Genomic DNA, 12,186 nt, shown 5'->3' on the forward strand with positions numbered 1-12,186 from the left:
TCCAAGTGGCAGGTGACCACAGAGGCTCAGCGCTGGAACAGAGCGGAAATGAAAAGGTACATTTTTAAATTTATGTTATTTTACAGGGCTTAACCGATTTCTGAAAAAGAGATAAAACTAGCAGCAAATGTTCTAAAATAAAATTAAAAAAACACTACTCGCACATTTGACTTATGTTACCATGACAGCAGCTTCGTGTGACATACGTCTTGTGACGTCATATGTGATACTCGGCGTGTCATAAACGGTAATGCTAGACAGTCCGTGTCGTCACACATCTCTGACTCGACTTCTCTGAAAGCTCGGCATAAGGGAAATCGCATGTGGGCGTTGTGATTGGAGGAAGTAAGGAGGCGGGAACTGAGGTTGCCTGGCAACGCGCATTGTGATTGGCGCGCGACTTCTTGTTGCTAAGTAACGGTACACACGGGAGGAGGGAGTGATTGGTCGTTGCCTAGGAAATATTGCTTCTTTCAGGATGGCTTCCCGGGGCAGGGTGAAGCCCCTACAGCCGGGGACCAGCAGTCCTCATGATGGACACTTCACTGTCAAAGTCCGGCTGCTCGAGACCGGGGAGAGGTTCTCGGTAGCCGGGTGCAGCCAGCGTATGAAGGTGGGAGAACTGAAGGAGAAGCTGGAGCTGCTGGCTGGGATCCCTAAGAACCTCCAGACACTGTCCCACCTGGATGATGGTGAGTGACTGCCTCTACATCTGCTGGGGATCACATCAATGGGCTGATCTGCAATACCAGACATTGCCCACAGACAAAAGTGGCGCTGTTTCTGGTCAAGAATAAAAATGGTTCTTTTGCCGAATCTTGTACAATCCCTTTCATTTGGAACATATATGTAAAGCCATAAAAGCTAACACTAAGCTCATGGGGTCATACTGACCCCAAACCTTTAGCCAACGAGGGTGTAAGGAACCATGTGGCTCCTGCAGGGGATCACTCTCTGCCATATACATGCAACTTTAGAAAAATCCAACAGCGGTGCCTATCTATACATGCCCAATCCTGCCAGTCCCCTTTGTGCCCCCTCACAGTAAGGATACCTGCTTAAATGTCCCTTTGGTGCCCCTCAGACAGTAATAATGCACTCAGTGCCCTTGGCACAGTATGATGTCCCTTTAGTGCCCTTGGCACAGTATGATGTCCCTTTAGTGCCCTTGGCACAGTATGATGTCCCTTTAGTGCCCTTGGCACAATATGATGTCCCTTTAGTGCCCTTGGCACAGTATGATGTCCCTTTAGTGCCCCTGACACAGTATGATGTCACCTTAGTGCCTCCCTACGCAGTATGGTGCCCCCCTTAGCATCCCCCATGCAGTATGCCACACCTAAATCCCCCCTCACAGTAGAATCTTCCCATAAGTCCCCCACCCAGTGTAATACCCATGACTAGTGCCCCCTCCACAATAGAATGCCCCCCTCACAATGTGATGTCCCCTTAAAGGGGTTGGCCCATCTGGGACATTGATGGCATATCGCTAGGTTATGCCATCAGTGTAAGAGATCCCATCTCCAGAAAGGGGCCCCCGATGTGAAGGAGAGCGCACCACACATGCTCATCCGCCCTTTGTTCACGGCTATGGAAGTTCCAAAAACAGCCAAGCGAGTGCGCTCAGCATTTTTCGGAGGTCCCATAGCAGTGAATGGAGAGCGCACCGTACATGCGCAGCCGCCTCTGTATTCAAAGGTATGGGACTGCTGGAAGTATTCGAGCTGGCGCTCTGCCATTTTCAGGACTCCCATAGCGGTGAACTGAGGGTGACTGTGCATGCGTGTCTGCGCTCTGTCCACTTTGAGGGCCCGTTCTAGAGATAGAAGCGGGTCCCAGAGGTGACATTGATGGCATACCCTAGATATGTGCTGTCAATGTCCCAGAAGGGCCAACCCCTTTAAGTGGCAAAACAGAATATAGAATATAGCAGCACTATGTACAGTATGCATGATCTATATATACACTAATACCACATGACATACAAAAAGACATAAAATAAATCTATTTTGATCAAAAATATCTGTGCCCGTCCACAACAACAGGGTGACCTCAGTCTGGACGGGAACCTACTCGATCACTATGCCGTATGGGCATCTAGATTCATGGAGAGTAGAACCCGCATATCTACTGTGTCTGCTACAATGGTTACCTCTCCAGCAGGCCACGACTTGTTACCTCGCTCTATGCCAGAAGACCAACTTCTGCTGAAAAAACCCATTGTGTGAACAGGCCCTAAATGAGGCACTGGGAGCAGCAGCATGTGGATAGTCACAGAAATCTCGGGCATAGAAATGGGCCGTATACATGAACCAAGAATAGGGGTGCCCAGTGTCAGACCCGCTGGACTTCATATTTTCTGTGTAGTCTGATGTTCTCTTCTCTTGTAGGGGACCTGCCAGATAGTTCCACATTCAAGTTCAATGGCATTTTTCCTGGAGCCAAGCTGTCTCTGAGCGTCTGGCCATATGATGGTTTGACTGATCTGATACAATTTGCAGCGACGGGAAACTTGGCAAAGGTATGACTCCTTGTAGAGGGTGTTCTAGGGAGTCGCTCAGCTATTTACCTGGCAGTATACAGCTAGAATGACATCACGGTTCACAAATGGTACCTTTCTCAGTGTTGTCTGCGGCTGTGATGTGGAAAAAAGAAGTTTTCAGAGTAATGAAAATGATCTGCAAGTGCCCGGGGGCGGTTCCTATTGCTGCAAGTGCCCGGGTGCGGTTCCTATTGCTGCAAGTGCCCAGGGGCGGTTCCTATTGCTGCAAGTGCCCAGGGGCGGCCCCTATTGCTGCAAGTGCCCGGGGGCGGCCCCTATTGCTGCAAGTGCCCGGGGGCGGCTTATATTGCTGCAAGTTCCCGGGGCGGCTCCTATTGCTGCAAGTGCCCGGGTGCGGCTCCTATTGCTGCAAGTGCCAGGGGAAGGCTCCTATTGCTGCAAGTGCCAGAGGGCGGCTCATATTGCTGCAAGTGCCCGGGGAAGGCTCCTATTGCTGCAAGTGCCCGGGGGCGGTTCCTATTGCTGCAAGTGCCCGGGGAAGGCTCCTATTGCTGCAAGTGCCCGGGGAAGGCTCCTATTGCTGCAAGTGCCCAGTCCCCCTTACTGGTCAGTAGCTGCTCCCCTGGCTTTCTGTAAGCCAGCCAGCGTCCTGCTTATGTCACTCTCTGCTCTCGAAATCCCACGCTACCACACATCACTGCCGGGCATACGGAGTCCGATCCGTGATGAAGGTGCCCACAGTGGAGGATCGGACTGCAATTCTAGAAGTTTATGGTGAGGAAAACAGCTGAGACTCCCTATTAAAGGGGTATTCCAGGGGTCGCATTAGGCACTGATGGTCTATTACCATATAGTCTCTGCAGCTATATAGTACCATTATTCCATTCTTCCACCAGCTGATCGGTGTGGGGGTCTCCCCTGATTCTTCATTCAACACAGAGAATTCCTTACGTTTAAATATGAAGCAGAAGAAGGAGTGGTTGGCTGCTAGGTCAGGGCTAGCCTTGTACGTCGCATCCCATCGAGGCCACCTCCATGTCATACGATTCCTTCTACAGAACGGTAAGAGGATTGTTTCACCCTTGACCTCCGCAGTTGGCATGCTATTCATTCATATTGTTATATCGATGGCCTATCAATATCAGATCGGCCTGGGTCTGACACCCTGCACTCCCTAATAGTCTGTTTTGGAGTAGCTTTGGCACTACAAAGGTCCATCCACCGTGTAGTGGACAGAGCTGGTTTACTGCATGGGAGTAATGCTGCAGTAACCAGCTCCGTCCAATACACATTGATGGAGTTGTATCCTTCTGGTGCCTATTTCCAGCATCAGAGCTAGTCCTGAACAGCTGATTGGAGGGTGTGGGGTCGCAGAACCTCGCTGATCTGATAATGGTGGCTTATCCTACTGGAAAACTCCTTTCAAGGAGTTGTCTACCTTGGACATCTTTTTGTTAGACTAGTTTTATTATCAGAGGGTCTCCTGCTTCTGGAAACCCCAGCAATCCACTGTAGTCTGCCGGAGAACCCAGCAGCAAGTGTTCATCTTCCCTCAAGCGCCTCTACAGGGGAACTGAAGCATTACACTTTTCCTACTGCAATCAGTAATACATAGTCAGGTCCATAAATATTGGGACATGGACACAATTCTAACATTTCTGGCTCTATACACCACCACAATGGATTTGAAATGAAACGAACAAGATGTGCTTTACCTGCAGACTGTCAGCTTTACTTTGAGGGGATTAACATCCAAATCAGGTGAACGGTGCAGGAATTACAACAGTTTGTATATGTGCCTCCTACTTGTTAAGGGACCAAAAGTAATGGGACAATTGGCTTCTCAGCTGTTCCGTGGCCAGGTGTGTGTTATTCCCTCATTATCCCAATAACAATGAGCAGATAAAAGGTCCAGAGTTCATTTCAAGTGTGCTATTTGCATTTGGAATCTGTTGCTGTCAACTCTCAAGATGAGATCCAAAGAGCTGTCACTATCAGTGAAGCAAGCCATCATTAGGCTGAAAAAACATAACAAACCCATCAGAGAGATGGCAAAAACATTAGATGTGGCCAAAACAACTGTTTGGAACATTCTTAAAAAGAAGGAACGCACTGGTGAGCTCAGTAACACCAAAAGACCTGGAAGACCATGGAAAACACCTGTGGTGGATGACCGAATAATTCTTTCCCTGGTGAAGAAAACACCCTTCACAACAGTTGCCCAGATCAAGAACACTCTCCAGGAGGTAGGTGTATGTGTGTCAAAGTCAACAATCAGGAGAACACTTCACCAGAGTGAATACAGAGGGTTTACCACAAGATGTAAACCATTGGTGAGCCTCAAAAACAGGAAGGCCAGATTAGAGTTTGCCAAACGACATCTAAAAAAGCCTTCACAGTTCTGGAACAACATCCTATGGACAGATGAGACCAAGATCAACTTGTACCAGAGTGATGGGAAGAGAAGAGTATGGAGAAGGAAAGGAACTGCTCATGATCCTAAGCATACCACCTCATCAGTGAAGCATGGTGGTGGTAGTGTCATGGCGTGGGCATGTATGGCTGCCAATGGAAGTGGTTCTCTTGTATTTCTTGATGATGTGACTGCTGACAAAAGCAGCAGGATGAATTATGAAGTGTTTCGGGCAATATTATCTGCTCATATTCAGCCAAATGCTTCAGAACTCTTTGGACGGCGCTTCACAGTGCAGATGGACAATGACCCAAAGCATACTGCAAAAGCAAACAAAGAGTTTTTTAAGGGAAAGAAGTGGAATGTTATGCAATGGCCAAGTCAATCACCTGACCTGAATCCGATTGAGCATGCATTTCACTTGCTGAAGACAAAACTGAAAGGAAAATGCCCCAAGAACAAGCAAGAACTGAAGACAGTTGCAGTAGAGGCCTGGCAGAGCATCACAAGGGATGAAACCCAGCGTCTGGTGATGTCTACGCGTTCCAGACTTCAGGCTGTAATTGACTGCAAAGGATTTGCAACAAAGTATTAAAAAGTGAAAGTTTGATTTATGATGATTATTCTGTCCCAATACTTTTGGTCCCTTAACAACTGGGAGGCACATATGCAAACTGTTGAAATTCCTACACCGTTCACCTGATTTGGATGTAAATACCCTCAAATTAAAGCTGACAGTCTGCAGGTAAAGCAAGTCTTGTACGTTTCATTTCAAATCCATTGTGGTGGTGTATAGAGCCAAAAATGTTAGAATTGTGTCCATGTCCCAATATTTATGGACCTGACTGTAAATGTGCCAGGTCCTCCATAAAGAGGTTCTCTACGTAGCTACTTTCCATGAAGGGATATTCCCATGTCATAAACTTATTGCATATAGGTAGAACATGCCATCCCTGTATAATTGGTGGGAACCTGCCATTCCTCAGAAGGAGTGGAAGCAGTCCCGATTCAGTGCTGTGGCCCTTTTCCCTGAACAGCAGTGCCCTGTCCACCCGACTGTGCAGTGAACCTCAGCACAGCTCTCTATGTGAATGGGGCTGGTATCTGTTCCCTGCACAATGCCTATGGGGAGCTGCAGCCACCAGATTCTCAGAAGTTGGAACCCCACAGATCAAAAGAATATGTAATAACACCCTAATACATGAGGGTCCTGAATGGCGGACCCTCCCCTCTATGAACTTCTAATTCTCTAATAGGGTTTATCTTACCCCCTTTAACCCCTTGCTGACACAATGATTTTCCATTTTTGCGTTTTTCGCTCCTGCCCAGAGTCATAACTTTTTTATTTTTCTGTTGACATAGCCGTATGAGGGCGATTTTTTTTTCATCACTTTTTATTAAATGATTTTTGAGAAGTTCTGGAAAAACTGCGAATTGGCCATTTTTTTCCCCCTTAACGCCATTCACCATATGGGATACGTTTTTAATGTTTTAATATTACAGGCGTTTTCACATGCGCCGATGCCCGTGATGTTGTTTTTGTTTTTAATTATTTTTATTTTGAGGAAAGGGGCATTTGATTGCAATTTGTATAGAACAGGGGTACTCAACTGGCAGACCGCGGTCCAAATACGGACCACGGCCGCCAGTTGTCCGGACCCCGCCCATCCTTCAGAGCGCTCCTCCTCTCCTGCACACTGTACCGTGCAGGAGGAAGAGCTTACCAGCGCACTTTTTCCTGTCCCAGAGCGCAGTGAGACAGGGCTCCCTCCACATGTAGCGCTTTTCTTCTCCTGCACACTGTACCGTGCAGGAGGAGGAGCTTACCGGCGCACTTCTTCCTGCCCCAGGGGCGCAGTGAGAGACGGCTCCCTCCACATGTAGCGCTCCTCCTCTCCTGCACACTCTGGTACGTGCAGGAGGAGGAGCTTACCGGCGCACTTCCTCCTGTCCCAGAGCGCAGTGAGACAGGGCTCCCTCCACATGTAGCGCTCCTCCTCTCCTGCACACTCTAGTACGTGCTGGAGGAGGAGCTTACCGGCGCACTTCTTCCTGCCCCAGGGGCGCAGTGAGAGACGGCTCCCTCCACATGTAGCGCTCCTCCTCTCCTGCACACTCTGGTACGTGCAGGAGGAGGAGCTTACCGGCGCACTTCTTCCTGCCCCAGGGGCGCAGTGAGAGACGGCTCCCTCCACATGTAGCGCTCCTCCTCTCCTGCACACTCTGGTACGTGCAGGAGGAGGAGCTTACCGGCGCACTTCTTCCTGCCCCAGGGGCGCAGTGAGAGACGGCTCCCTCCACATGTAGCACTCCTCCTCTCCTGCACACTCTGGTACGTGCAGTAGGAGGAGCTTACCGGCGCACTTCTTCCTGCCCCAGGGGCGCAGTGAGAGACGGCTCCCTCCACATGCAGGCACCAGCGCTTTCTCCCTCAGTGCGCTCACAGGTCCCTCCTCCCCTGCAGCAGCGGCAGCAGGTAAGGGAGCTTCAAGCTCCAAAGGACACTTACGTGCTGCTGGAGAGGGGAGGGACATCACCACTGCCACCAATGAAATAAATGTCACATTTGGGAAGGAAGGGGGGCGTGGAGAGGGTTACCTAGAGGCGGGAACACGTCACTGACTGCAGGAAAGGACTCCAGTCAGTGTCGTGTTCCCATCTCTCCTGGGCCATCTTCTTTAAAATTAACGGTAACCTGGGGCATTGGATGCGGACCCCTTAGTTTCAATGGAGCGGAAAAAGATGCAGACAGCACACAGTGTGCTGTCTGCATCTCTTGTGGCCCCATTGTAATTAAGGGGTCCGCATCCAATCCCCCAATAATGGGAATTGGATGCGGAACAAAACTATCATATGTCTGTTCTGTGGCTTGGGTTGCCACCCGGCCAGTAGTTCACCAGCAAGGCTGGTATTTTAGTTCCCTTGCTGGTGACAGAATTTTCCTGTAAGGACTGTTAGGGTACTTTCACACTTGCAGCAGGACGGATCCGACAGGCTGTTCACCCTGTCAGATCCGTCCTGACGCTATTTCGCCGGACTGCCACTCCCCATTGACTATAGCGGGAGTGGAGCTACAGCGCAGCATGGCAGTGCACGGCGTGAGGCCGCCAGACGAAAAAGTCGGACATGTAGTACTTTTAGTCTGGCGGCCTCTCACCGTGCTGCGCCGTAGCTCTGCCCCCATCCCCATTATAGTCGATGGGCACAGAGCAGCGGCACGGCGAAGTAGTGGCAAAATGGATCTGACAGGGTGAGCAGCCTGTCGGATCCGTCCTGCTGCAAGTGTGAAAGTACCCTTACTAATGAGCGCTTCCATCATGGAACGCCCATTAGTACAGCCTTTACCTCCACCACTACTTGTGCTAGTAAAAAAATAAATAAAATTACGGTACCTCCACCTCCATTTGCTCACGCTGTGGAGAACACTCCCTGCTGACTAGAAGCTCAGGACAGGACCTACAAGACGCCATCACGTTAGAGCCCCGGTCCTGAGCTTGCAGTCAGCAGCGAATGTTCACCGCAGCCAGGTGAATGCAAATTTATTTGTATTTTTTTGCAAAAGCAGAGAAGGGGGGCACTACTCTTACTGGGGGCACTAATGGGGACATTATTCTTACTGGGGCACTAATGTGGCCATTACTAATTCTGGGACTTACCCGGGGCGCTCCACTATAACGTCAGAGCGCCCCACGCGCATGGATCACATGATCGCATGGCATCTTTACTGTTGGCGTTCAGCTCGGACCTTCACCTGACTGCAGACCCAGGTATGTGGACCTTTAATAAAACTAGTTGAGTACCCCTGGTATAGAATAATGGAATCTCTATTATTCTATATAGAATTAGGTATATTAGTTCAGTTCAGTGCTGCCACCTGCTGGCCTGAACTGTAATATATAGGTAATGAGCTTAGGCTACTTTCACACTTGTGGCAGAGTGATCCGGAAAGCAGTTCCGTCGCCGGACCTCCCTGCCGGATCCGGCAAAACGTATGCCAACTGATGGCATTTGTAAGACTGATCAGGATCCTGATTCCGGTTTTTTGAATCATTCCTATGGAAAAAAATGCCGGATCTGGCAATCAGGCTAGTCTTCAGTTTTTGGACGGAGATAAAACCGTAGCATGCTGCGGTTTTATCTTTTGCCTGATCAGTCAGAAAGACTGAACTGAAGACATCCTGATGTATCCTGAACGGATTGCTCTTCATTCAGAATGAATGGGGATAAAACTGATCAGTTCTTTTCCGGTATAGAGCCCCTAGGATGGAACTCCTCTAGTGTGAGAGCCTAGTACAGGCTCAGACTCATTACCAGCATAGAATGCTTTCTCTGCTGGGGGAAACCTGACCACGTCATCTGAGGGGTTAAAGGGGTTGTCCAGACATACTCACATTTTCACCCAGACAGGCCCCCTGATAATAGCATCAGAATATTTCATGCTCCAATGCTCTCTCTTGCCCTGCGCTAAATCGCACAGGGCAAGGGCTTCTTTATTTATGTTTTTAGACTGCTAGGCGGAGGCTACCACCCAGCAGTGTATTCGGTGACGTCACTGGTTCTGATGGGCGGGCTTTAGTGCTGCCCTAGCCATTAGCCACAGGTGTTTGCTGTATAAAACAGCAGTCACCTGGTGGCTATGGCGCTCACTCCACTCAGGAGCAGACGCCATCTTTAAAGACCCAACATCCGCCATACATGTACGACGGATGTCGGGAAGGGGTTCAGTACTTTAATACCACAGACAGACAACCAGTGTTGTTGTTGCAGTTGTTGAGTGGAGCAGTTAGGTAGCTGGGTGATACACTGTGAAAGGTGGGCAGTATCTTAATAAAGGGGAATTCCCATATAGCAACCAAAGGGTTAACCTGCAATACTGTGCAGATAAAAGGGTATTCCCATCTCTGACTTTTCTGCAGATATACCTTAAATTTCTCATAGATGAGGACTCTATCTCGAGAACAGAATTACTGTATATCTGCCTACTGCAGTGTATGGAGAGGTGGCTCCACATGCGTGGCTATCTCCATTTACTTCTATGGGAGAATGGGACCCATGGTGGGGCCTGCATCTATCAGTCTTGTGAATGTCTTGTGAATGTGCCGTAAAAGTCTTACCTGCAGTCCTATGTAACACCACAGATCACACAATGATAGCTCTCTGAGTACAAATAATGTTGTAGATGTTACTTTCAGTCCTATGTAACACCACTGATAACTTAGTGATAACTCGTGGAGTACAGATGATGTAGTAGATGTTACCTGCAGTCCTATAAAGAAAGGGATGCAAATGAGCTCTTAACAAGCTTTGTAAGTCAATGTTCAACCCTTTAACTAGGCCTTGAGACATGACATGACTCTAGATATTAAATAAGCCAGCACCTCATCTGCAGGGAGCTGTTTTGGGGTGATTGCCCTCATCAGAGCAGAGTGTACTCACTTAACTGGGTGAGAGGCCTAAGTCAGGATTTGGGGGGTACTATTTCTCCTTGGGACCGAACGCCTTAATCGGTGGCAGCTGTCTGCAGATGAGATGCTGGCTTATTTAATATCCGAGTCATGTCTCAAGGCCTAGTTAAAGGGTCGAACATTGACTTACAGGATAGCTGCCTTACATCTGGTGGCATTAAAGGTAGAGTTTGCTCATGCTCATTTGCATGCCTTTCTTCCCAGAATTCCAGAGGAGCATGTATCGACTATAACTCTCCTCATGCCGATGAAGGCGCTCTCTCCCCAAGAAGAGATAATACTTCCCCCAAATCCTGCAGTCCTATGAGACACCACAGATAACACAGTGCTAACTCTCTAAATACAGATACTGTAGTTGTGGTACCTGCAGTCCTATGTAACACCACAGATAACACAGTGCTAACTCTCTAAATACAGATACTGTAGTTGTGGTACCTGCAGTCCTATGTAACACCACACATATCACAGTGATAACTCTTTAAGTACAGATAATGTAGTAGATGGTACCTGCAGTCCTATGTAACACCACAGATAACACAGTGCTAACTCTCTAAATACAGATACTGTAGTTGTGGTACCTGCAGTCCTATGTAACACCACACATATCACAGTGATAACTCTTTAAGTACAGATAATGTAGTAGATGGTACCTGCAGTCCTATGTAACACCACAGATAACACAGTAATAACTCTGTGTACAGATAATGTTGTAAATGGCACATGCAGTCCTATGTGCAGGGCTGAAAACTGGCTCTGCTGCCTTCTTGCTGCGCTGCTGCTGTGACTTGCTCCTCTTCCGGTAGCAGCTGCGCAGCAACGTCAGAACCTTATCAGCATCACTCTGGGGCCGGGCTGCAGCGGTGAGTGGGGCTTCAGAAGACTTGAGCGGGGGCGGCGTGAGGGAACACTGTAGACAAACCATGGATAAGCGTGGCGCTGTTTCCGGTAGAAAGTAGCCATGTTTTCCAACCTCATAAGCTAGTTATGTCATGGGAAGGTTAAAACCTTAAAGGTGCCAGAGTAAAACTGCCTAAACCCCTCTGAGCATTGTATTGACGATCTACTCGACTACATTGAATGTGGTTATCTTTTCTTCAGGATGCAACGTGCGATACAAGACTCATCTTGGAAATACTCCTCTTCACGCGGCAGCGGCCACAGGCAAATACGACTGCATAGATGAGCTCTTGGCTAACGGCGCGCAGATGCAAGACACTAACGGGGAAGGACACACAGCGCTGGATGTGGCTCGCGTCTGCGGTCACAAGAAGGTGGAGCGTAGGCTTTTCTTTTTCCAGTGGGAAGAAAGAGCAGCCAATTTGTCAATCAAGAGGCACCTTGACCCATCTGAACTCTTCGCTCATCAGAAACATGACTCAAAACTAAAGACTTGGTTGAACGGGTCTCATGCCAAACGTTACATGTCTAATCTGATCCCATTTCAAGAATTCCAGGGGTCGCACTTAAGTGCCCCCCCAAAGAGGAACCCAGTCTGAGGGGGCATTCACATGACCATGTGTGTTTTGGGGCCTGCAAAACGCAGATCCCGCAAAATACAGATGATGTCCATGTTGCATCCGTTTTTTCTTTGCTGACCCATAAACTTCAGTAGGTCCGTGAGCCACGTTTTGCAGCCAAGAATAGGACATGTTCTATCTTCTGCAGAACGGACATACGGATGCGGAAAGCACACGGAGGTCTTCTGTGTGCTTTCCACATCTGTATGGGGATAAAACATGGACTATTCTTGGCTGCAAATGTGGACCACGGACTCATTGAAGTCAATGCGTCTAAAAAAGGATGGA

At 48.7% G+C, this 12,186-nt stretch overlaps 1 protein-coding gene across 1 annotated transcript; it reads left to right on the forward strand.

The window, feature by feature from the left end:
• The first annotated feature begins 470 nt into the window (after positions 1-470).
• On the forward strand, positions 471-11,957 carry ANKRD60 (ankyrin repeat domain 60). Its single transcript, XM_040437176.1, has 4 exons — positions 471-692; positions 2,391-2,521; positions 3,400-3,565; positions 11,480-11,957. Exons 1-4 carry the CDS (start codon positions 479-481, stop codon positions 11,875-11,877), a joined length of 909 nt encoding a protein of 302 aa, XP_040293110.1. The 5' UTR covers positions 471-478; the 3' UTR covers positions 11,878-11,957.
• The last annotated feature ends 229 nt before the right edge of the window (positions 11,958-12,186 follow it).

The sequence above is a fragment of the Bufo bufo genome, chromosome 6 (genome assembly GCF_905171765.1).
Source record: "Bufo bufo chromosome 6, aBufBuf1.1, whole genome shotgun sequence".
NCBI classification, from domain to species: domain Eukaryota; kingdom Metazoa; phylum Chordata; class Amphibia; order Anura; family Bufonidae; genus Bufo; species Bufo bufo.